Here is a 27,754-nt window from a genome sequence, read left to right as displayed (position 1 = left end):
CTTAAATTCAATCACCACAAACAGGGAAAACTGTGGGCTCTGGAACCACGCTGCCTAAACCTGACTCCGACTTCAGCACTTTCTAAATGTATATACCTAAGCTAGTTACATAACTGCTCTTGGACTCAAACTAAGAATAATGAAAATACCAATCTCAAAGTTGTTTGAGGGTTAATGAAGAAAAGGTTTTGAGACAAAACATGAAGCAAAAAAACGCACCCCAAAATATTTATTCATCAAATGATAAATAGAAAGAGATTTAACTCTGTCAAGGGACAAAAGAAAAGACATTTTGGTAAAAATGAAATTGAGCAGGTACTAGAAAGACCATTTGATCACACATCAGAGGATGATGAATGAAAGGATGGAGGGATGAAGCAGACTAACACAGGATGAAGGAAACAAGTAAACACAAATACCACAGAGTTTCTGTTTTTCTTTTCCCTAACCTGTAAATCCAAGATCTCAGACTTCTGCTTGGACCAAAGTTCTCTCCACCCCATATTACCGGCCTCTTCAAGACCATCTTGTAAATGCTCATGGGCAAATCTGCTCAATTTTACAATCTGTATTTTTATGTCTGTGGTTTTATTTCTCTTCAGCTATTATAGTCTCTTCTGGTTGATGCCAGTGAAAACGTAGGTTCTCGTGTGTCAGGGGGCAGTGTCCCGCTTGGTCGGGATTTATCACCTCTGCCAACTTCACCTTCACCACTTCTAATCCATCCTGCCCTGTCTGTGGCTTCTCCTGCTCTGTGGGCCAAGCACACTGTTCCTCCTAATGCTGCTCTGGGAGGCCCAGGAACAAAACAATGCTTCATGTCCCATTGTCAATTAGGAAATATTCCTTTCACATTTTTTAAATAAATTTATTTATTTATTTATTTTTGGCTGCGTTGGGTCTTCATTGCTGCGCGCAGGCTTTCTCTAGTTTGCAATGAGCAGGGGTTAGTCTTCCGTTGCAGTGTGCAGGCTTCTCATTGCGGTGGCCTCTCTTGTTGCGGAGCACGGGCTCTAGGCGTCCGGGCTTCAGTAGTTGTGGCACGCGGGCTCAGTAGTTGTGGTGCACGGGCTTAGTTGCTCCGCGGCATGTGGGATCTTACCGGACCAGGGATCGAACCTGTGTCCCCTAAATTGGCAGGCAGATTCTTAACTGCTGCACCACGAGGGAAGCCCATTCCTTTCATATTTTAATGGTATATAGAAGAACTTAAAATCATCTTCAAATCAACATCAAGATGTTGAGGGTGAATAATTAATTATATTTAGAGACATTTATTTTCAGAACAAAAATTAATGTTTCGAATGACCTTAATTCTCTTAAACATAATTTTACCACATATGAACAAAACACAGAAAACCATCGTGCTACAATTTTAGATTCTACGATTCCAAAATCAAGTTGTTCCTTCCAAATATGTACTAAAGTCTGTGATTATCTCTAAAATTTAATTCTCTTGCTATGACTTCTTCCAGTTAGAACCTATGAACTCTCATCCATACTACGAAATGCAAGACTAAAAAACAAACAAACCTTTTATTCTAAAGTTAACATATAAAAAATTATAAATGTAGCCATAAAATTGAAAAGATTATTTTCCCATAACGTCAAGAAAAAATTTTGACATGCTTTGGAATGTAAGTGAAAAGAACATAGTCCAAAAATGCAGGTTATAGTCTTTGTCACACTGGCTGTGTGACCTTTATCTGTGTGGCCTTTAGTTTCCTTCTCTAGAAAATAAAAAGGTTGTGTAAAATGGACTCAAAAGTTCTGTAATTATACGGGCTTTCTGCTCTTATTTCACTTCTTCCCTCTTACCGTTTCCCAGAATATTTACTTTGTATGCATGTTTTATTTTTTCAGCAAGTGTTTATTGAGTGTCCACTCTGTGCCAGGAAAATTACAAGGCATTAGAATATAGAAGTTGAGAAAAATATGGTTCTTGTTCACAAAAACCTTTCAGTTTAGTGGGCAAGATGGACATTCAACAAACAATCAGAAGCATTATACTTGATGATGATCTTGAGAAAGAAAAACCTCACCGTGCTCTGTGGGTTATAATAGGTGACTTAATTTTGATTGGGGGCAACAAGGAAGCCACAATGAAGAAGTGACATTTAAAGTGAGGAGTAGAAGGAAGCATATCCCAGCTTTCCAGAGGTACAGGGCAAAATGAAGAATAGTCCTGAGAGGGGCAGACATGGACAAGTTCAAGGAACCGAAAGGGAAACAACGAGGCTAAGGCAGAGAGCATAAAGGGGTGCGGGCATGAGTGACAGGGTCTCCTCTGGACTATCAGGGATGTTGGCTTTTATTATAAGTGCGGGATGTAAGCTCTTTATTGTAAGAGCTCACATTATTTACTGTGAGCTCACTAGGTACGGACATTGACCCTGAAGTTAGAATCTGAGCTCCACCACTTACTAGCTGAGTGACCTTGGGCAGTTTCCTCATTTAGAGTTATTGGGAGGATTAGATCAATCAATGTAAATAAAGTGTTTAAAACAGTGCCCAATGGTGGTAAGCACTTTGCTGTGTATGTTGTTATTATTAGCATCATTCTTCCTATGAAGAATAGGCTTCAGGACACAGAAGAGCTCAGAGGAAGGAGTACTACACTCCAGGTGCTGAGACCAGGGCTCCAGGTGCATCTCTTCCCATACAGGCTGTTTCCACAGTAAAATGAGGAAACCTTAAAAGGAACTGAGATAACCCTGAATTGTAATAAAGAAACAGAAAGGTAACTTTAAGTGAACAGAAAGGTGCTCTTGAATCTCTTCTCTGATTTTTGAGATTAAATGGATGTTGTAATGTTGGAAAAATATTTAAGAATTCTTGCTTTGCATTGCTCATAATATTAGTTCTAGAAGACGAAAATGGCATCCCACCTAAGTTTCCTTCAAAATTTATTGAGTGTACCATCATTTCTGGTTCTCTTTCATCAATGGTGAATCTTTCAGAACCTCTATAATCACCTAACTGTACTGTTTCACATTGCAATTTAGAAACCTCAGCAAATAAACTTCTCATCCACACTGGTGATGTGAGTAACTAAGACCTGTAAATAAACAACAAAGCTTTGGATAAAAATCAACTATTTCAATGGAAAATGTCCTATGATTTACTTTTTTCTCCACTGTTCTTTGCTTCAATTCCTAATAATTTTACAATGATCCCCTGGATTTTAATAAGCCCTTCCTTTTCATCAAACGAAAACACAAACTTAATGTTCTTAAATTTGCCTCATTTTTATAATATTTAATTACCTCTTATTTATCAAGTACAAGGCACTGAAGACACAAAAATTATTAAGACATGGGTTATCCCTTTAAAAAGATGGTAGTAAGAGATGGAGGAGCAAACATAATAAAGAAGGAAGAGAGAGAAAGGAAAGTTAAAGGCTTGGAAATGCAGATAAGGTTAGCGTATCAGTGCATAAAAGGGAAATCAGAGTACTAAACCCCAGTTAATTTATAAAGTTAATTATCTTCTTTAAGTTTATTGATAATCTCTCAGGGGTATAGTTTATCACTAGGGATGGTTTATCACTATATTAATACAGCAGCACTTCATTAAAATTAATATGAGTTTCTAAACTGAAGTCATTCATTCATTCATTTATCCACAACCCATTTTTTTTTAATTTATTGAAGTATAGTTGATTTACAATGTTGTGTTAATTTCTGCTGTATAGCAACGTGACTCAGTTATACATATATCTTCTTTTTCATATTCTTATCCATTATGGTTTATCATAAGATGTTGAAAATAGTTCTCTGTGCTATACAGTAGCACCTTGTTGTTTATCCATCCTATATACAATAGTTTGCACCTGTTAATCCTAAACTCCCAATCCTTCCCTCCCCCACCCCCTCCCCCTTGGCAACCACAAGTCTGTTCTCTATATTTGTGAGTCTGTTTTTGTTTTGTAGATATGCTCATTTCCACAATCCATTTTTGAGCTTCCCCTAGGACTTAGAATCGGGTCTAATTTGATAACAGGTTGCTGTAGCAAGGGTACAAACTGGCTTCTCTAAAACTTCTGTACTTCATTTTCCCCTCTAAATATTTACATCAATGAGCTTCTGAAATGAAGATTCCTTTTCGATCTCTTCTACCTTGCTATCTGCATTTTTCCTATGAGATAAATAAGCTTTTATCTGATTATCTGGATAGATCTTACAAAACCTCAACCACATTAATAGCTGTCCTTCTGGATCCATCATGCCAACATGCTGACACACCTTGTCCAAAAGAAAACAAAATGAGAAAAGTAAGAAACTGGAGAACAAAGAAAGACTGAAAAAATTGGTTAAAAATCAGGCTGCTACTATTTACACCAGCCAAGACATGGAAGCAACTTAAATGTCCATCAATAGATGAACGGATAAAGAAGATGTGGTGTGTGTATATATACACATATATATATGTATATATATGTGTATATATACACACACATATATATGTATATATATATGTGTATATACACACAGACACACACACACACACACACACACACCATGGAATACTACTCAGCCATAAAAAAGAATGAAATAATGCCATTTGCAGCAACGTGGATGGACCTAGAGATTGTCATACTAAGTGAAGTAAGTCAGACAGAGAAAGACAAATATCATAGGATATCACTTATACATGGAATCTAAAAAAATGATACAAATGAAAATATTTACAAAACTGAAATAGACTCACAGGCATAGAAAACAAACTTATGGTTACCAAAAGGGAAAGGTTGGGGGGGGGATAAATTAGGAGTTTGGGATTAACATATACACACTACTATATATATAATAGATAAACAACAAGGACCTACTGTATAGCACAGGGAACTATATTCAATATCTTGTAATAATCTATAATGGAAAAGAATCTGAAAAAGAATAGATAGCTAGCTAGATAGATAGATATAGATAGATATGTATTACTGAATCACTTTGCTGTACACCTGAAATTAACACAACATTGTAAATCAACTATACTTCAATTAAAAAAATAGAAAAAAATCAGGCTGCTGTATTACTTTCAAATTATTTAACATTTAATATTGGGACATCAGTCCTTTTTAAAAGATGTTTATAACCTTGGGTTAATACATGAAAACCAGGAAAACACAAGGTGGTATAATTTCTTCATCAAACCACAGAGAAGCTAATACCATAAACTCTTCAGGGAAGGTCAAGAGTAAACATTTCTTTTCTTTTTTTAAAATTTTTATTTTATATTGGAGCATAGTTGATTAACAATGTTGTGTTAGTTTCAGGTGCAGAGCAAAGTGATTCAGTTATACATATACACGTGTCTATTCTTTTTCAAATTCTTTTCCCATTTAGGTTATTACAGAATATTGAGCATTTTGGTGAGTTTTGTTAGACACAAAGTGTGTGATTTTGTTTTCTTTTGTAACACAGATGTAATATACAGGCAGATAAGTCCCATGCAATATGACTGCCAACTCTAGTCTTTTTTGGACTAGAGAGTCCAAAAGAGTATGGAATCCTCTTAACTCCTTGGGGAAAGTATGTGAAATAAAAGCTTTAGGCAATGTTTTATAATAAATCACGCTATCATCTTTCTCTCTCGATAATTCCTCTGTTCTCTTGCTATTCCATCTTTGCCCCCTCCTCCTACCTATTACCAGGTGATCAGGTGGTCAGAACTTTATAAAATAATGGCTGAAAAGGGGGAAGAGTTTAAGGACCACCCTAACTGCTTGAACCTATAAATGTTCATAGATATTTTGAAGTCCCGGAATTTTCCCTACGTGTTAGCAGATTAAAGGGAGGGTATGCACTTTCTTCATGGATCGCAGTGTCAGCCATGAATAAGGGTCTGATCCCCAATCCAGACTTTCCCAACAGCTATTGCTGTAATGTGAGGTTTAGGAAACAAAGTGACAGACAAACTTTCTCTGGGTTTTAGCAGTAGTTGAATTATGCATCTTTTTCTTCTTTCTTTAAACTATACAGGTTTTTAACTTACCCCGATAGCTGCTAAGATTGGGGCTTGATAAATCCACTTGATGTCTCCAGCACTAAGTTCCCAGCATCTGAGACATGAAAAAGAACTTCCATTAAAGAATCATCAAAGCAAATAAGCAGTGAGATGTAACATTTTGTTTTACCCAAAATTCCAGACCCAGGTTTTTGATTAAGAAACAGGTAGACAGGAAAATAAAAAAATCTCCTAGAACACCCAAAACAGTAAAAAAAAAAAAAGTGTAACAGTCCTGGTTTCCATACTATTAGCTACCCCCTGGGGATAAGTATTATAAATAGTGGTTTATTGTTTTTATAAAAGAGTCAAAACTATGTTTCTAGAGCCACAAAAAAATTAGTCTTCTAAATGTGGTACCATTGATTCTTTATTTTTGTTATCACTGGAAAGATCCATAACAATTAAACCCTGTTGATAGAGAAAGTCCTCTCACTTTCAGAATTTACTCCATTGGTTGTAGAACATTGACATTAGTATATTCTTATCCACAGAAATGCAACAGAAAACTGACAATCATGCAAATGATTCTTGTTGATAGGAATGTAGAAGAAAACTGAATGCAAATGATTTTTGTCCATAGAAAGGAAAATTAGCTGTGTTTGGTGGAATGTAATTGCTCTGTGATCTGTGAATATTGACCAGTTTTTACATTTATTTGTAAAATTATTTCAGTGTACATATTACTAGATATAAACATGTAATTCTTCTATTTCTCCTTTGAACCAGTTACAACATCTTACTGGTTTCCTCATTAATTAGTGAGTTAAAAAATCTTGATAGGTGCTAATTTTATATTTGCATAAGATCATGATTTTATCTTCTATTTTAAAAAGTTAGTTTTTAACAGTACTTAATAAAAACACGATTTGATTTACTTATTTTTTATATTTATTTTCTGCTTCCTGCTCACTCCAACTAGAATTTAAGTTTACATAGTCAGGGATCATTGTTGTTTTTGTTTTCTGTTACAAGTGCCTAGAACAGTACATAGCACGTAGGTAGTCAATAAACATTTGTTGAATTGAATTGAATTCAAAGTAAGTTAGACTCAACCTCACCCAATCTGGTTCGTGGTAAAGGTCTTACACTAGAATAAATGGAACAGAGTTGAGAAAAACTAGTTCCACTTGAAACTTTAATGTAGCACTTTAAACTTTTTTTAAATTAAAGATACATAAATAAAAGCCTTCAGTTTCTTTCTCCTTAGACAAAACCTAGCATTGATTGTGGCAACAGTAAATGAAATTTTATAAAGAAATTTTAATGATATAATGATAACTTTTAAATTCTGGATAATAAACTTATTAAGAAAGTTACTTTTAAATTAATGAACAAATTATGGATAATAAAAAGCTATTTCAACTATTCCTTGAAGGTAAAACATTTTCAGTACACATGTAATAACAACATATTTTTTAAATATAATTTTGTATATAGGCAATACATTCTCATTTCAAAAAACAAACTATAAAAAGATAGACATTGAGACCTCTCAGTCCTCCCTATGTTCCTGTATACCTCTGACCTTGCCTTTCTCCTTACAGGTAACATCTTTTATTACTTTATTGTATATGCTTTCAGTATTTCTTTATGCATATAAAAACACATACAAATATTATAATCTTATTTTCCCCATCTTACAAAAGTGCAATGTACACTCTGTTCTGTAACTTGCTCTTTCCTTTTAATAGTATATTTTTAATTTCTTTCCATATCAGTACCAAGAGAGCTTAGTAGCCCAGCATTCCATTGGAAGGAAGTACCACAGTTAAATCAACCAGACCCCTAGACCAAAGTGTAATTCTGGTCCAGCCACACTGAAATCTGCGAAGTCAATGGGCTTGAAGACTGAATAAGAATGGAAATCAAACACAGGGACATTTTATACTTGCATACACCTTACTTGTTTACACATTATTGAACATTGCCCATATTATTTGTATGCATCTATTTTCCACATTGTTCAGCCAGGCAAGAAAGATAAAAGTGTTACTGAGTCGTGCAAAATATCTATCACACTACGCTAAAAAGGCTTCCCACTGTAAGGAAAGTGGCACATATTGTGAGAATATAAATTGAACATTGCTTCACTAAATTTTGGATTTCATAAATTTGGATTTCATAAATTTTCTTTTCAGCTTTGACATTTGGTAATATCTTCATAATCTTCTCTCTTTGCTTCAATGACATTTCATGGTGGTGTCTCCTGACACACTGGAATTCAATTACACAATTTCAGCTCTACAAAATACTTGTGTCTGGAAGTAGGTCAAACCAGCTACTTCGAAAAACAGGAAAAACTTGACTTTGATCATTTTCAATGTCAAAGTTTCAAATTTGCCCTTTGATAAGAGGCAACTGAGGTTTCAGATATTTTAAAGAAAATGCTATTAATCCTTATTTTTCATTAATTCTTCAATGTCCCAGCTCACACCGTGTTTGTTAATATGGCTGAGAAACTACCCTCTGTCCAGATTTTTTAAAATAAATTTTAACACTCTAGGAAATGCAGGACTAAATGTCGGTAAAAACGTAGTTCTGAATGGTAGAGTATGAAACACAGTAGTCTGTATGCTGAATGGTAAAGCATACAGACTAGAAAGTAGGATTTCCTGAAGCCAGGACTGGAAACAGGAAATGCATTGTTCCACCAGAGGGATCCAGGGAATTATATTGATCGAATACTGTATTGTCTCCACAACTCACACTCTGATAAGAGTAGAGGAAGTGAAGTCCCCTGAGAGCCATGCAGATTTCCGAGAAATGAGGGAGTGTATCTTTTCTTGGTCCTTTCAATTGCAAGCCCTAAGGTTCCTGCTGGCATCTCTTATCTCCTTTGAATGAGCAGGGAGAAGGTAATAAGGTATCTTGTAAGGTGTTTTTGCTTTTGTAAGTAAAAAGAAAAACAAAATTATTCACTTTTTAAGTCATTTGTCCAATCTAAACTTCCCAATTATCTTACCCTACCTTAGTCAAATAACACTTTGATAGAATTTGATAGAATTTTAGAACTGGAAGAGACTTCTTTTGTATATTCTATAGAGTTTAGAGCTAAAACTGGGTCTTATCTGCTTATCTCTAAATGTCCAAGATAACAGAGAAAATCAGAGTTCTAGCTTTGAAAGGCCAGATCAGAAAAAGATAAATCGAAACTATAAGAGACATGAGCAGGGGCCCAATCTGTCCTTTGGAGATGCTCCAAGTCTGCTCTCTCCACTTGAACTTTGTGACACAGCACTATACATAGGTCAGATGATGACGCTCAAGAAAACCCACAAAAACTTTTTATCTTAGACAAGCTGAATTTCATGAGAAATCAGATCTGGCAATTATAAAATCATGCCATGAATGTGGTAATACAGTTTTATTTTCTATGCAAAATAAATATAAAATGACCCCTTAACCCAATTATCGCACTCAGATCAGGGCACTATAGAATTCAAGATTTTATTCTAAGTAAGGTAGGAATAAATATTTTATGCAGAAGAGTCACATGATCTAACTTATATTTAATATTTTTACATTAATACATCTGTTTTAGAGCAATATTTAGTATCAGTTGTATTTTTCAAAGTATTACATACCTAATGGATTTTTTCTAAAAAATGATAAACATGTATTTCTTATTTTTTCAGCAAAAAGACTTACGATTATTAATGATTTAATATCTAGCTTATGATTCTTTTAAAAATGCAAGATAACTAAGAAAACTAATTATCTAATTCAATATAAAATGTACTATGAATATATTTGCTTTCTTTCCTTGCTCAAGGCCTGGAATAGCTGTTGAATGGATGAATGAGTCAAAATTGCTCCAGGCTAGCTGTAGGCTTTGGAGATGTAACCTGATATCTCTGGGTCTCACTCTATTCACCTCTCAAATGGGGGGATTGGACCAAACAATGCCTTCAGTTCTACCTTCTCTAAAATTCCAAATCTAAGTGATTTGGTTACACATCTCAGGGTAAAATTATTTAGCGTTATTTAGTACCTCTTTACTGACTCAACCTCCCTCCCTCCTCCAAGAAACCAAACAGCAATGCTGCAAGTTTTCTTTGAGATTTCCAATATCGCTGTGTAAAAAAAAGCAAAGCCAGTAAGTTCTACAACTGAGGGAAAGCTGATGAATGGGGAGTTCTGGAGCAAGGCTGCACCTAAAGATAATGATCTGTAGACTTCAGATTTGGGGGAACAGTGGTAGGTTCTTTGCAGAATTCAGGTGCTCACATAATGTGGCATTTTCTTCACTGCACAACTGACAAAATGATTCTGAAGGAAATACTCAGTGACTCAAAACAAATGTACGGGCTCAATGAAAGAAAGGAGCAAACAAAAAGGAGTTGCTGTCAGGAAATGTACACGATCTGTGGATATTAAACTGTATTCTGTTAACAGGGAAGAATGCTCAGCATTACTACATCTATAAGTTAAAACTGTCTCTCTTTAAATCGCCTTTTCATGTATCATAAGTGTATTAGTCTGCTCGGGCTGCCATAACAATATACTATAGACTGAGGGCTTAAACAGCAGACATTTATTTTCTCACAGTTGGAGGCTGAAGTCTGAGATCAAAATGCAAGGCACTGTCATCTTACTGTGTGCTCATAAAACCTTTACTTCATGTGCATACACAGAGAGAAGGAGCTCCCTCATGTCTCTTCTCATGAAGACACTAATCCTATCATTTCAGAGCCATACCCTTAGGATTTCATTTAACCTTAATTACCTCCTTAAGGGCCATCTCTCCAAATACAGTCACACTGGGGATTAGGGCTTCCCACATATGAATTTTGGGGAGACACAATTCATTCCAAGCAATAAGTTTGACCATGAAAGCAAAGAGCAGGCACTGAATGCTTCTCCATGTTCTCCTTTTCTTTCTTTGACTCACCATTACTAAAAACAGAAATAATATGAAAAAATGAATGTTTCAGTATCCATTCATCATGTAGCACCCAAAGAGAAACAGACAACTGGGGGGCTAGTGATTCCCTAGGATGGATTCTACTTCTAATGTGCATTTGTTTTATCATTTAAGAATATTTAATTATGCTATAGAAGACAAGAGAACAAATGGGGTGGATTAAACCTACAGTTTGCGTTAAATGTAGATCAGTAGTTAGTAAGTAGAGCACATGTGTGTTAAGCACAGGTACTAAATATCTGGGGAAACTGAGCACTAAATATTCATGATGCACTAAATATATGAGGCACGAAGTATCCCCAATATGCAGGAAGTACTCGATAGTCTTGATGTCTTAATTCAGCCACTGATTAGTGGAACCCACGGCCACATATCCTTTGCCCAAAGAACGCAAATAAAACCCAGAGCTGCTCAGCAGGCTAAGTGGCAAGCTAGAGCCATGGCCAGGTGAACTTGCCCTTATATCTCTCTGAGACAGCAAGTGTGTGTCTCCGGCTCAAGGCACCTTCTGTCTGTGGGTCCCCTTGTTGCAACCACATTTCTGGTCCTCATAACCACACCATCAGTGGGGAATGCTGATGTGGCAGAGAGAGTGAGAGAGAGTCAGAGAGGAGATATGAGTACTGCCTATCCCAGGACTCAGGTAGTGCAGTCCTTTCACCTGTGTGCATGATATCCTAAGTGTGTTAACTTACCCATCTCTTTCCCCTTGCTTCTCACTGTATGTTTCAAATTAATTTCATAAACCATGGAGTTTATGACCATCCTAATCCGGTCTGTGAGTCTTCCTGTCCCATGACTCTGGGATGGATAACTTGCTGGTAATGTATCAGAGGCTACAAGGTAATTTCCCACATAACATCCCTAAAGGGCAATGTCATCAAGAACAGCAGCAAGTCTTGAGAAAATCCCAGGTTCTTGCTTTACCTCTTCTTGTTTCCACTCACCTTGCATCAGCCAGAGTTGCTCGTGCCACAGCCCAGGCTGTAACAAATGCCGCTGGGAACCCTGCAATCAGAAAAGGATTCAGAGACCATATTTCTTTTAAGATTAAGGAATTTTTTTCTTATATTCATCACATAAAAATATACTATTAAAAGGTGAGAGAGAAAAACAGGCATGAAAAATGTTGCTATGTGAATATGAAAAGTCCACTTAATTTTCATCTTGTCCATTTGAGAAGGCAGGTGGTACACTGATGTTATTCGTTCTCAAAAGTCTGAAGATGAAGACTGGCTCTGTTTTCCTTTGAGGGGTGTAAGGTTAAGCCATGTATGGAGGGGACCGAAGTTCCCGGGGTCAAAGGCAGGCGGTGGTCGGTGCATCCAACTTTGCCTCTTGAAATGTCGAAAGCCACATGCTTTCCAAGAGGAGTGAAGCAACAAGAGGGACTCATGAGAAGTGGCAGGAAGGCTCCTGTTCTAAAATACTCAAATTTTCTCATTCTAAAAGTTGAAGGCATAGAGAGGCTATATTGCAAGTTACAAAATTAGGAAGTTTTGATCAGTTTAGCCCTTCTTTTTTTGTTCATATCAGCTCCAGACAGAAGCATTTGCAGGCACTGAAAGCTTAGCAAAGGGTGGTGCTATATTAGTTTGATGATTTGAGCATGACATATTTGTCCTTCATAAACAATAAACACCTATGAGCTTGCAACATCAACTCTATTATACTGACTTTCCATGAGTCCTTTGCCCCCAGTAAAGGTTGACTGCTCAGTTCACGCTATACTTGGACTCTGACATCATAAAAAAATCACAAACCATAACTTTTATGCAGTACTGCAACAGAAGATCGAAGGATTTAATGGATAACTTTTCATTATGTGGCCTTTTAGAAAGAAGTTTTAAAAAAAGGAAAAGAATGGAAATATGTATGGAAATATGTTAATATAAATGTTTCAGACATTACATGAAATTTCTAAAAATCTTATATTTGTATTTGTATGGAAATATGTATGGAAATATGTTAATATAAATGTTTCAGACATTACATGAAATTTCTAAAAATCTTATATGTTCAGGTATAATGTTATAAGTAATAATCCTAGTTATTACTTTAAAATGTGTATCTCAAAAATAACTAATTTTCTTGTCAACTGCATTATTATGAACTTTCATCAAATCTTTAACCGTGGTCATTTTTAAGTCTTTTGTCATTTACAGACAGTTCTGGGTGTACTCTGATGATTTTGCAAATATGTTCCTATAAAAGGGTTTCATCTTCAAGAAATTCATGGAAAAGACTCTGACAAGTACAGGTTTCTGGTAACTGACTGTACTGCTGAACTGAATGAATAAGCATTTTCAGAACTCTAATGAAAAACTGATGAACTCATAAAAGTGCTAACAAAAGATCAAGATGAAAAAAAAAATTTAATTACATGGGACTGAGTGAACTGATGAGGATGAGTATAATTTTTGTGACTTTCTGTCTGAATTTAAAAAAAAAAAAAAAATCCCTCAAGGACTCAGAGGCAAAGAATATACAAATCAATTTTCACTGCAAAGTAAAGGAGCTGTTACAGTGGAGGATTACTGGACTGAATGTCAATATTATGATGTAGTATGAGTGTGTTTCATGTTTGGTAATTGCAATCATTGTTGCTGTTGTTGTGGTCATCCATGTACAATGCTTGGTGTCAGTCTATTTATCTCTTGTAAAAATAAAATACAGTGTGTGTGTGTGAAAAAAAAAAAAAAAGCTGCTCAACGTCACTAATTATTAGAGAAATGCAAATCAAAACTACAGTGAGGTATCACCTCACACCAGTTAGAATGGGCATGATCAGAAAATCTACAAACAACAAATGCTGGAGAGGGTGGGGAGAAAAGGGAACCCTCTTGCACTGTTGGTGGGAATGTAAATTGATACAGCCACTATGGAGAAGAGTATGGAGGTTCCTTAAAAAACTAAAAATAGAATTACCATATGATCCAGCAATCCCACTACTGGGCATATACCCAGAGAAAACCATAATTCAAAGAGACACATGCACCCCAATGTTCATTGCAGCACTATTTACAATAGCCAGGTCATGGAAGCAACCTAAAGGCCCAAAAAAAAAAAAAAAAAAAAAAAGGAAAAGAAACCATAGGAAGCGCCTTACAAAGAGAGAAAAATAATTTAACTCAGAACATTTTTTTAACACAATATTCTTTACCTTTTAAAAAACACATTTCTAAATTTTCAGATATATTTTCTAAGCTAAAAAAGTAAACATAAAAATAGATTCAGATGAAAAAAATTTCAGAAAAAAACTAAAATAAGGTGATATCCCACAAAAGGGAATTTCTTTGGTCTCCTTAGTGATCTAATTGAATTTAACCTCCGCCTGCCTGTGTGGCTATTTAACTTTATGACTCTATATTCCAATTTTATTTATTGTTTTTATATAACTCCTTTTTTAAAAATTCTGCTCGAATTCTATGTTCTAGGAAATTTTTGTCAAAAGAGATCTACCCAATTCTGGTTAATTCTTAGGTTCAGCTTGCTATTCTATCTATCTATCTAGTCCATCTATCCATCCATCTGTATAAACATATATCCACTTAGCACTTATTAAATGCCTTTTCATTTGTTAAGAACTGCTTTAGTCTCAGAAGATTAAAAAAAAGAACAGAATAAACAATATCCCTGTTTTCCTGAAACTTATATTTTGGTATGGGAGGCAAAATTAATAACACAACTTCAGTTATCAATTAGCGCTATGAAGAAAAAACAAGAATGACACTATGTAATGAAGAGAGCACGGTTCCTTCTGACAGAATGGTTCAAAAAGGTCTGACATGGATCCCTTTGCTGTTCTACTGCCTTGGTTATCTTTAAAAAGTGTCTGCCTTTGATCAAAATGTTCACATTTTCTCATTTGCAGGTCTTCATCTTCTGCTTCCTTTACAATCTCCTGATCAGGCAATTTCCTGAATGATGTTCTATATATAGAACATTGATTAATGGTGCTGGATTTGGAATTATGTTTTAAATGATAATTATAGCAAATACTTTATATCAGACACCATGTCTTAATGAAATTGCTTTTCTCATCCTCTTGGAAGACCCTCATTCACAAGATGAGCACAGAGACAACCATGGAGGAATAAAGAACAGAAACCACCTTGAGGCTTTTTAAGAATTTTTGGTCACCAATCTTAGTATCACATTATTACATAATTGAGAACACATAAATAAAGGGAAAAATCTTTGAAGTCTAGATGTTATTTTAAATTTAAGTGTTACTTTAAGTAAATTTAATGTAAATTGGAATGTTATTCTATATTTGTATTTATCTTAAGAGCTGAGTTATTTTCATAAAATACATCAGTATAAATAAGTGATTCTGAGAGGGAGGCAATCTATGGTCTAAGAATAAGTAGACTCGAGTTTTGGTGTGGCTTCATTATTATTCTTCCTTAAAATGAAGGTTTGGACTAATAGTAGTCAAAAAAACTTTAGCAATTAAACACTTTCTTCAAATAAAAACTTATACAGCAGCCCACTGCATAAGCCAGAGATGCCTTGAAGCCAAAGTGGGGTAAAAGGGTCTTGCCATATGGGCCCATGTAATTTTATCTTGTTTTGGACACTTCAGAGACTTCATAGAACCCAACCTCAGCCTTACCCTCCTCCTGAAATGCTACTGTGGTATTGCAAAGTCATAGCTTGATCATTAAGTGTAGAGTTAACCCTAAAAATTAGAAACCCATCATGACATGGGGATTCCCAGATTTGCTACAGAAGTACAATGTCTTACAAATCAGAAACCTTGATTCCCCTGGGAATCCAGTCTATGTTGATTGGTCAGACATAAAGCTCCAAGCTATGTCTTCAGTTCCCTCTCTACTCACTGCAGGATGCTGGAATTTAGTATCTATCACTTGTTGATTCATTCTTTGAGGAACCTAGAAATTCGTCTATATAATTTTGATAGAATTGTTCTCAAGTCTCATAGGACTCTAAGGCCAGTACTGAATGAGCCTTTCCTCTCTGTAAGGAAAACTGCAGAGCCTTTAAAGTTTTCCACTGTTACAAAGATGAGTGTCTATTTATGAAACTTCAGAAGAGTTACCCTCTCCTGAGATGGAATTACTACAGTTAAAAAAAGAAATCTTTAAAAAATACATCTAATTCATAGTCTAAAATCTGCTCTAGAAAAAGAGTAAGGCATTATGAAAAAGGACCGATCTAAAACAGAAGAGCTACAATGGAAAAGAAAATGTTTACTGAATTAAATATTGCCAGTGGGCAGAAACTGTAGAAGATCAATTGGTGGAGAGGAGGTGGAATCTTGAAACCGGGTGAACCCACAGAGATAAATCTACATAATGGTTACAAATATAAATTTAAATTTGACTATAATTTATTTTCTTTTAAACAGATAATAACCTGTAGATTTTTTTAATGATAAGTAGTAAAACCCCAAATTACATCTTGAAGGTCTGGAAAAAGTAATAAGCAGGGAGAACCAAATTCCTTATCTTTCATAATGTAGGGCCAAAATATAGATCTCTTATTGACTCTAATGGTTAAATATAATTTTAACTTTAAGGTAGAATTAATAATGGCATTAAAAATCATAGGGCAAGGGAGAAACAGTTTTTCTAGATTTTTAAATTCAGCTTAAAGCAAACAATGAAGATTTTTAATTGTATAAAGGTGTTATATTGACTATCATAAATAATTTTATGAAGAACAGATTTTATAAATTAAATATTTTGAATATAATACATATGATGAGAATAGGCTTACAAAAAATAAAATAACCTAAAGGGTCAGACTCCATGCTTCTTGTGTGCTGGGACTTTAACATATATCTTGTATTTCAATTATATATACTGCCAAATGGATGATCAAAAAATGTTTGCTGGATTGAAATAATTTTATACAGAGATAATAAAATTGGAAGTGTAGTACCTTCTCCTGATTATTTTAAGATAATACAAAATATGAAAATATTCTACAAGAAAGCTTGGCAACAGGGACGTGACTACGTGGTATAACCAGGATAGGTGCTTTTATATGATAATACGTACATTCTGGCATCTCATCTGACAGGTGAAAATTAAGAATGGCTGCTAATACAGAGGTAAATTACCACATTCAATAAGGATAAAGAAGCAAGAATGACACTTTTTTTCCTATTATGTTGTATATTGTATCCCCAGTACTTAGTTATCTTATAACTGGAAGTTTGTTACTTTTTGACTGACCTTTTAAATATAGAATTAAATATATTTTTTAAATATGTAGTTGGAACTGAGAATAAAGTGCCTTATTCATGAGAAAATTGAGCAGGGATAGGAAAAATTAAGAAAATGGTTAGTTGAAAGAAAAGAAGCATAGTCATCATTAGGATTTGCCTTTACTCCTCTATACATCTTGTTTTGTGATAAAGATATACAAAAAACAGTCATTTTAAATATCTGCCTTCAATTTACTAAGGCAGACATGGCATATGTTTCTCTTTAGATGGTAATTTCCTTCCTTGCCAACTTATTATTAAGAACCAGCAAAATCAATGTAAATAATGCAACTCCACATACCATTACAAAGTGAGTAATAAAGTGCTGAGTATTTACCTAGCTAAAGAGAGTTTAAAGTTATAATAATTGGGTCCAAATGAACAAAAAAGGAATCCAAGCAAATTCTCTTCTCTAGTGAAGCCAATAAATCACTGGAAGAAAGTCTGAAACTGGGTTCACTATGGATTAGTCTAGCAAGGATCCTGCAAAGCAGCTATAATGTTTTGATATTTATTTTTCTTATAGAAAGTTGGAAAAATGAGTCTGAAATAAAAATGATATTTTAAAATCATACTCTCAGTGTTGAGATAAGAGAAAATAATCTATCAATCAAATAGAGTTGGATATTTACTTCAGTAGCAGAGAGAAATTCTTAAAAGAATATTACTATTTTTTAATTATATATGCCCTAGCCTAGAGCATTTATTTTTTTGGAGTTGCAAAGAGAGAAGCCAGAAGATAGACCAACCATAGAACCATAACTCTGTAAAGATTACTTGTTACTGTTTTAATTGTGATTAATTACATAATATTGCATGTAAGATGCTTTTTGTAAAGTGATCTTCCATGTAGATACTACTTGCTTTCATGCATGTTCTTAAACCATTCGGTGAAATGAAGATTTCAAGTTGTGATGCTTCTCTACTGTAATTGTCACTCTTATGACAAAATTTTGTGGACAAATAATTAAAGTTGTAAAGGAAGGTGAGAACCTCATACTTGCATAGAAGCTCACTGGAACCCTCACTGTGTTTTTAATTCTCATTTTCATAGAAAGATATGAAAACTAGTTTCCTGGGTTTCAGTGAGGCAAACTCCTGATTTTATAGAGCGACAGACTGAGTGATACAGCCCAAATAAGAGCTGACAGGGGAATTTGTTATCAAACTAATATGTAAATAAAGAAAAACAAGTTTATTACTAGTGTGACCAATGTCATAGAAAACCAAAAAATAAAATGGAACTCAGACTTGCATTTCTCTAATGATTAATGATGTTGAGCATTCTTTCATGTGTCTGTAGGCCATCTGTATATCTTCTTTGGAGAAATGTCTATTTAGGTCTTCTGCCCATTTTTGGATTGGGTTGTTCGTTTTTTTGTTATTGAGCTGCATGAGCTGCTTGTAAAACTACAATGAGATATCATCTCACACCGGTCAGAATGGCCATCATCAAAAAATCTAGAAACAATAAATGCTGGAGAGGGTGTGGAGGAAAGGGAACACTCTTGCACTGTTGGTGGGAATGTAAATTGATACAGCCACTATGGAGAACAGTATGGAGGTTCCTTAAAAAACTACAAATAGAACTACCATACGACCCAGCAATCCCACTACTGGGCATATACCCTGAGAAAACCATAGGTCAAAAAGTGTCATGTACCACAATGTTCATTGCAGCTCTATTTACAATAGCCAGGACCTGGAAGCAACCTAAATGTCCATCGACAGATGAATGGATAAAGAAGATGTGGCACATATATACAATGGAATATTACTCAGCCGTAAAAAGAAATGAAATGGAGGTATTTGTAATGAGGTGGATGGAGTTAGAGTCTGTCATACAGAGTGAAGTAAGTCAGAAAGAGAAAAACAAATACAGTATGCTAACACACATATACGGAATCTAAGGGAAAAAAAAAAAAGGCCATGAAGAACCTAGTGGCAAGACGGGAATAAAGACACAGACCTACTAGAGAATGGACTTGAGGATATGGGGAGGGGGTGGGGTGAGATGTGACAGGGTAAGAGAGTGTCATGGACATATATACACTACCAAATGTAAAATAGATAGCTAGTGGGAAGCAGCCGCATAGCACAGGGAGATCAGCTCGGTGCTTTGTGACCACCTAGAGGGGTGGGATGGGGAGGGTGGGAGGGAGGGAGATGCAAGAGGGAAGAGAAATGGGAACATATTGTATATGTATAACTGATTCACTTTGTTATAAAGCAGAAGCTAACACACTATTGTAAGGCAATTATACTTCAATAAAGATGTTTAAAAATAAAAAATAAAAAAAAAAAAAATGGAACTCGGACAAATTCATTGTTGAATTTTCTATCAACATCTTTACCAACTTCTAGTAATTATGTGGGTACACAGATATAATTTTGCCTTGAAGGCAAACTACCAAAAACTGTTGAGAAAATTTCCAAATTACCCTAAACAAATAAAGTGTATCTTTTTTTATTTTAGTAACTGTTAGTCAAAGATAAGGGAGAGCCTAAAAACAAACTGCTTTCAGAAATAAAATTTTATTCACAACAATTATTATTTCATAATAAATAACGCTTGACAGTAAATTGACCCTTTGTCTTCTTAAAGGTTATTAACTAACAGGAAATTCAATATCCCTTACTGCATGTTTTCAAACGTTAAGACAATATTAAGACAAAACAGGCCAAAAAATTCTTATTTTGATGGGAAAAAAAACCTTCAAATTTAATCTTGAGCCACTTGGTTGATTTTTTTCCCTATGCTGAGCACGTCATAATTTGGATATTAAAATAGCAATTGTTAGTATTGAGACTTCTTAATTTTAACCACATATGAGTTTTAAATTTTCTTAAATTATAACAAACAAACAACATCCTTTCTCCACATCACATTGAGTTAGTGCCTAATTCAGTAATCCCTCTAGTACTGACAAGGCATTTTTGGAATGTGAGCTGAATATCCTTTTTTTTAAATTATTTATGCCAAAAGTAATTTGAATTATTTCCTTCCAAAAGACATGGTATATCTACATAATTAGTTTGTAATTTGCATTGTTAAATGGAGTCAAGATGGTCCTATAAATTCCTTTCTGGCATTCTCATCATATGACCTAGAATTACAAATCAAAGATGCATCATTATAGCTTAGAAATTCAAAACTCAAAATTTTTAGGATGAAATTATTGTTAAATCAAGACACTGACATAAGCACAGCAGTTCTAAATGTGCATGGCTAACAAGGCATTTCCCCCAAAGAATCCTCTCAAGAATCTGGCCTAAGAACACTAACCCTAAGTTAAAAGTGAAAAGTTTGTTACCGCTGGGAGAATTATAGACTTGATCTTAATAAATTTCCTGAATAAATAATTAAAGAGAAAGAAAGGATAAAGATAGAATAGGGAGGGATTATTTCAGGAAAATGACAGAAAGAATGCTAATGATAGGCAAGACAGAAAGCCCTACAATCCATAATCCAGTTGAAAAGGAAAGGAGACAGAAATGCCTTACCCCAGCCTATCAAGGTGAAGCCCCACAGGTACTTGGTGTCCGAAAAGAACGCCACAAAGATTAAACTATGCAGATAGAGGCCTTCCACCAAGATCCAATAGTAGTTTGTAGCCAAGAAGTAAATAAACATCACAACTGCAATCTTGCACCCAATCTGTTACAAATAAACCAACATTGCACCATATTAGAATTCCTAATCGTACTTGTTCCAACATTAGACCACTAAAAAGCAGTTCTTCCATTTCTTTTTTATAATCTAATATCTCTTGTACCTGGGAAGGCCAAGACTTTTGAAAGAGACCAGAACAAAGTTATTTTAACATAGCATTTCTAAGACTGCTGGCTTGATTCTATTTTTAAAATAAGATTTTTATTCCTTTAGAAGTTATAAGAAATCACTTTTCCTTAAGTTTTCTTGTTTATAAAAATACTTGATCATCAGAGAAAATTAGGAAAATAAAGAAAAGCATAAAGAGGAAAAATTATCCATCATTCTACCATAAATTTATTTTATTATGGTCTTTTGTATGCCCCAAAAGTTAATGGCTTAAAATGATAAACATTTAATATGTCTTATGAATCTATGGATTGGCTAGATGATTCTGCTGATTTGGGCAAAGCTCAGCTAATCTTGGCTAGGCTCACTCATAGAGGTCTACCCTCAACTGACACACCATCACACCTACTTCATTCTAGTTCATTTAAAAAGTCACAAAGCCAATCCAGAATTAGAATCAGCAGAGACAACAATGAACTGCAGGGCGAAGGGCAAAGATACCGACAGCGTTAATTCACACCATCAATACAATCAATCTATTCTACTTAATTTCCAGATATATTGCTTCAATGGTGATAATGCGTCTCATTAACTGAATTATTGGGTGATTCTACTTACTAAATAACAACAGGACATTTAAGAGCAGAAACAAGTACCATGGAATCTTATTTGGGAACAAGTCTTTGAGTCTACAATAAAGGAACTAAATGCCCTGGGTTTTTAAATCCCAAGCTCCTGGTCTTGCAGGTGGACTTTTTACTTTTGAGAGTGGTGAGCCATGCAAGGGCTCATGGTGAAAACACTTACATATTGTGATTTATCCACAGGAGGCACTTCTATGGAACTTTGTAGGTCATCTTGCATTATCAGGGACTGCAGCTCCTTTACTCCTACGTGAGCATGGACCACTCTGTCCTTGACAAAGATGCTCGCAGCTCTCAGCATGAAGGACACAAATAAGTGCATGTGGATATAGTTCCTAGTACAATGCAATCGTCTATGGAGAGAAAATATTCAGTATTTAGATTTGAATAAAATTAGAAATGGAGAAAGAAAATACATAAATGAGCTCAAACTCCTCCCAGAAAAGAAGAAATAAAATAAACCTGAACAAAGACAGAAACAATTGGGGTCAAAAACTAAAATGTAGCTTTTTGAGAATTAATTTCAAATTTATCCTGATCGGCTACCATGGTTATCCAGATTATGCAGTGTTAAATATTATGCTACATTATACTATAGCATTACATTATACCATATATTAAGGTAATAAATAATTGATGGAGAACCACCTTGAACAGGGATAAGCCTTATTAAAACTGGAATGTTCACATTTTCAATATATTCTCTATAAGAAAAAGTAAGATATTTTGATAGACTTACACAGTTTTATTTCCTAGGAATGTTAGAAAACAAGCTTCCTTTAATATAAAAAGCTTTGAATTATAAAAGGATCTTAGACACAAGTTAAGTCAGTAACATACTCAGGAGTAGATATAGCAGCATCAACTAGTACAGAAAGGTAACTCCAAAAAAAAAAGATTTCTTTTAAGTTTGATTAAATCAAAAACACCAGGAAAAGGGATGTATAATCTGGTCAAAAGGCCCAGCTCTACCATTGTTTGACTATGAAAAGAGCTGAGCTTTCGTGTACAATGAACACACTGATACTACGTCTCTTCCTGAAAAGACAAAGTACTCAAGTATAAGGAAGTAAGAAATGTTTTAATCCAGAAGAAAAAGAAGAAATGTTTTAATCCAGTAATATATTTTTATATTTCATAATATAGAAAGAATCTACTGTTAAATACTCTGATAAACTATTATGTAAACTGAGGAATTATTACTTAGTCATTTGTATCCTCCTGAAATTTCACATAACTTTTATTCTCATAAATATCTATCTATTATTCTGAACAACCACAGCTAAGTTTGATGTAATGGAATGAACTCTGGATCCAAGTCAGAAGATGAAGGTTCTGTTTCCAGCTGGACCACCTATGACCTTGTGACTTTGAACACTGAGCTTCAGCTTCTTGTCTCTCAAATGAGATCATCCCTGCCAAGCCAACTTCACGAGGCTATTCTGAGGAACCCCTCTACAACCCCACAAATGTGATCGTGTTACCCTTCTACTTAAAAACTTCATTGGCTCCCTGTACACTACCTTATAAGACAAAATTCAAAGCCCTTGACAAGAGTCTGTAAAACCTAATGCCACAAAATCTAGTTTCTCCCTGGCCATTCCCATATGGCCACTCCCCCCTATGCATCAAATGCTGCATTCATATGGGACCCTTCTAAATTCCCTGCGTATACTCTGCTCCTTTGTGCCTCTGACCTTTGCACATTCTGTTCCCATCATTTGGAATATGCCAAATTCCTTCTCATCATTCAGTATCAGCTCACACACCAGTTGTTCTGGGAAATCTCTCCCTTATCTTGTTAGTTTTAGACTAGTTCCTTAGTATTCCCAAAGCCCTTTATGAAACCTGCATTACAGTACTAATAATATTTTAATTGATAATCATCTAATGTGTCAGTTTCTCTCAATGGTGTATACACTACTTTTCTGGTCTTCAACATATCTTAACTTGGCCTCCATCAATACCAAAAAGGGACTATCACATGATAGAGAAAAATGCTTGTTGAACCAATGGACTAGTAAATCAATAAAGCAAAAGCTTTGGAAATATAAACTACACCACTATACCACTACTATATGAGAAACTGTTGGAAGTGGTTGGAATATTACAACTAGTCATTATTTATTAATTCAACAAATATTTACTGAGCACCAGGACATATCAAGTACTACTGAGAGTGCAGCAATGAGCAAACAGAAAAAAATAAATGCCTACTCTTGTGTGGCTTTACATTCTAGAGGGAGAGACAAAAAATAAAAAGATAAATAAGTAAAACATCAGATAATACATTAGACAGTTATAAATCAGAGGAGAAAAGTAAACTAGGAAATAGGTATGAGAAGTTTCAAGGAAGAGATGATTGTAAGATAATAGGAAACAAAATATAAAATTTTTCTTTTAGATATAGTTTCTGTTAATTTCTAAATCCTCTATTTCTATTTTCTAATGTATCATCTAACCTCACTCCTTCTTTTCCTGCATATAATTTAGCACTAAATTTTTTCAATTGTACAATCTTAATTTAATATATCTCAAAACTGTCCATTTCTATCCAATCCCCAAGGCCACTGCCCTAGGCCAGGCCACCATCTTCTTGTCCTAATGACTCTACTAGCATCTTCCAAATGGGCTTCCTACCACCAGTTCACACTCCACCTTACAATGCACGTTCCATGTCACTCCTGTGCTTAAAATCCTTCATGGCTCCTCACTGGCTCTTAGGGTGAAGTTCAGATTCCATATACAGGTCTCAATACATTCCCAACCCTGCTTACCTCTAGCCTCAGTGTCCATCACCTGCCTACAGCAAAATTCTCAATTCTCAGATATTCCATGCTTTTTCTTGATCTAAACAGGTTTGGAACTCTCTCCTCAGTCTCCTCTTTTGGTTAAATTTTGTGTATACTCATGTGTCATTTGAGATGTCCCTTCATTTGGGAAGTCTTCTCTCTTATCCCTCCTCTGTCCTCCCAAATCACTATAAGCCACCTGAACCACAGCACTTCTCAAACTGTGAACTCATTGTTTTTTCAGCTATTTGTGTCACAAACCAGCTGCAAGCATCAGCCTATACACATAGTTCACTGTTTTATCTCCATATTGGCGTTCAAAATTCTGTGTTGATTTAGATTAAGTTGAATTGAATTAGACAAAAGTTTAAGTGGATAAAAATTAAACCACAGCAAAAGCAATATATAGTATTTCTTTATATATGATATCAAATCAATTAGAGATTATTTAAAATGAATTTCTGTCCCATGGCACCAAAATCACTTGGGAAAAGTGAAATAAGTCTTTACATCATGAGTGAAAATTTTTGTAACTCACTTGACAATAGTCTGCGTCACTTTGCAAAAATATACTACAATGCAGATCTATTGGCTTAATGGTTTCATACTGCTTTGATGCTTTAAGTTTTTAAACAAACAAACAACAAAGAAGAACCCTGAATTTTTCATCAAAAATAAATTGTCAAAGTCAAATAATTTTACACTAGGCTGAATTCAGAAACTTGTGTTTGGGAAAAGTATTTGGAGGCACACAGATTATGAGAGGTCTGTGTCTTTGATGAATAAGAAACAGAACTGCCCCTTCATGGAGAAAGTGATTGGGAATCACTCACCTGAAGTAACCAATGATGAGAATAGCCACAGCCAGAGATCCAAAGGAGACAGAGTAACCAATAGTGTACATGACATAGAGGCGTTCAAAGAATTCTTGCTGGAGGGCAACAGATTTAATCAGAAAAGCAGGTTTGAACAAATAATTTGATGTAGGTAAACTTAAAAATCGTGCTTTTAACCTCTTTAAAGATAGGCAACGTGTGACCACATTCGTATAATATACAGGTTATTTTTCTGGTCTTCCTTTTACTCCCTAAATTCAAGTCAGGGTTAAAGATATAATTAAAATATTTGGCATTTCTTCTTGCTTAAGTGAGGCCAAATTCAACGTTACAAAATTTACTTCATGTATTTTTACAGTGTTCATTTTAACTAATTGGAACTGTATATCTAACATGTGATATTTGGAGTAAATAAAACACATGTTACAGACTATTTTACAACTGGTAAAAAAAATATGTCACTTTTGGAATATTAGTTCTAGTTTTCTTTAGCTTTTTTATTGAGCTGTAGTTTACATGAAACAAAATGTGCAGATTTAAAATGAGCAGTTTGATGGGTTTTGACAAACCAAGTTCGTTGTGCTGCTTGCTAGTCAAAAATCCACCCATCATCCACCCCCAGGTAACTACTGTTACAATTTCTGTCACCACAAATTGGCTTTATCTGTTCATGTACTTCATATATTTCTCAACTGTTCTTATACTTCTTGGAATTATATAGTATATACTCTTTTTGTCAATATACTGTTTTGATATTCACTGATATTGTTGCATGAATCAATGGCTCATTCCTTTTTTTTTTTTTTTTTTGTATTTTAAAATAACTCTAGATTCAAAAGAAGTGGAAAAGATAGTAAAAAGGGTCCTATGTACCCTTCACACAGTATCCTCCAATGCTTACATCTTACATAAGTTCACTAAAATATCAAACCAGGAATTTGGCATTGGTGCAATTCATGTGTTTACAGTTTTGTGTCATTTTATTACATATGAAAATTTTTGTAACCTCCTCTGCAATCAAGATACAGAACTATTCCATCACCACAAAGATGTTCCTTGTGCTGTTTCCTTTACAGTCATACCTACCCTGTTCCTCTCCACCATCCTTATCACCTGCCAAACATTAATCTGTTTTCTATCTCTATAATTTTGTCATTTCGTAAATGTTATAGAAATGAAATCATACAGAACATGATCTTTGAGATTGGTTTTTTTCACTCACAGTAATAACCTCAAGATCCATTCAAGTTGTTACACATACCAAGTTTGTTCTTTTTTATTTCTGCATAGTACTGCATGGTATGCATGTAACTTACATATATCATATTTGAAATGAGTTTCAAACTTTGTAGATAACATACAAAGTTGGGTCATGTTTTTTATAGACTCTTTCAATCTCTGTTAATTGGTATATTAAGACCATTTGCTTTTAATATAATATTGATATGTTAAGGCTAAGTCCATCATTTTATATTTTTATTTTCTGTTATGTTTTTCATTTCTGTGTTTTGCTTTTCCTGCCATCCCTGGTTACTTGAACATTTTGTAGAATTCCATTTTGATTTATATTTTTGTATAGTGCTTTCGGTGGTGGTTCTCGGTATTACATTATATAGCTTGATGTGGAAGATTTGATCATTGAATTTTCACCTTTCTTCTATTCTAATTAAACATTGAAAAGTATAAATCTTTCTCTACACTCTGCTTTCGCTGTTTCCCACTATTTTTTATATATATTGAGCTTTCATATTTATTCAGTTCAAACTTTTGCCATTGGTCACATAATTTCCAACTATTTATGAATTGTATACATATTTTAATTTATTTTCAATTAATTCTTTTGTGGTCAGAGAACATACTCCATAAGATTTTAATCTTGAGATTTATTGAAACTTGTTTTATAGCCCAGCATATGTTCTATCTTGATAAAATTTTGGTGAGTACTTTAAAAGAATGTAAATTTTGCAGTTATTGTGTATATTATTCTATAAATGTCAATTTATTCAAATTGTTTGAAATATATTCTATAGAAGGTTTTGTCCAATTGTTCTATCAATTACTAAGAAAATGGCATTCTTTAAAATGTCAGCATGCTGGAGTTTGGTTATTTCTCCCTTTAGCTCTGACAAATTTTGCTTCATGTAATTTGAAGCTCCTAAATGCATGTATATTTAGGATTATTTCCTCTTGGTAAATTGATTCTTTATAATTTGAAATGTCCCTCCATCTTGGTAATTACATTTATCTGTATCTTTATATTTAGAGTACATTTCTCAAAGACAGAAAACTACTGAGTCATACTTTTATTATCCATTCTGACAACCTCTGCCTTTTAAGCAAAATGTTTAGTTCACTTACCTTGAACACAATCATTGCTATGGCTGGGTTTAAACCTAACATATAGGTATTTGCATTCTAAATGTCCTATCTTTTCTTTGTTCCTCTGTACCTACTTCCTTACCTTTGATTGGGGGGTAGGGGATGGGGAAGTCAATCAAGTATTTCTTAGTATTTCATATGTGGGTTT

General features: G+C 34.5%; 1 protein-coding gene across 1 annotated transcript in view; it reads right to left on the bottom strand.

Annotated features, from left to right (window-relative positions):
* Window positions 1–27,754, bottom strand: part of PTH2R (parathyroid hormone 2 receptor) — a 55,442-nt gene that overhangs the window by 22,046 nt on the left and 5,642 nt on the right. Inside the window, exons 3-7 of the mRNA XM_059927382.1 lie at window positions 25,225–25,322; window positions 21,763–21,952; window positions 20,679–20,832; window positions 11,884–11,944; window positions 5,998–6,064 (exon numbers count right to left, since the gene is read on the bottom strand). Coding sequence (XP_059783365.1) covers window positions 5,998–6,064; window positions 11,884–11,944; window positions 20,679–20,832; window positions 21,763–21,952; window positions 25,225–25,322 — 570 coding nt within the window. The remainder of the gene's footprint in view (window positions 1–5,997; window positions 6,065–11,883; window positions 11,945–20,678; window positions 20,833–21,762; window positions 21,953–25,224; window positions 25,323–27,754) is intronic.

Source organism: Balaenoptera ricei, chromosome 7 (assembly GCF_028023285.1).
Source record: "Balaenoptera ricei isolate mBalRic1 chromosome 7, mBalRic1.hap2, whole genome shotgun sequence".
Classification (NCBI taxonomy): Eukaryota; Metazoa; Chordata; class Mammalia; order Artiodactyla; family Balaenopteridae; genus Balaenoptera; species Balaenoptera ricei.
Note: the sequence above shows the minus strand (reverse complement) of the source record. Positions and strands in the feature narration are given on the sequence as shown.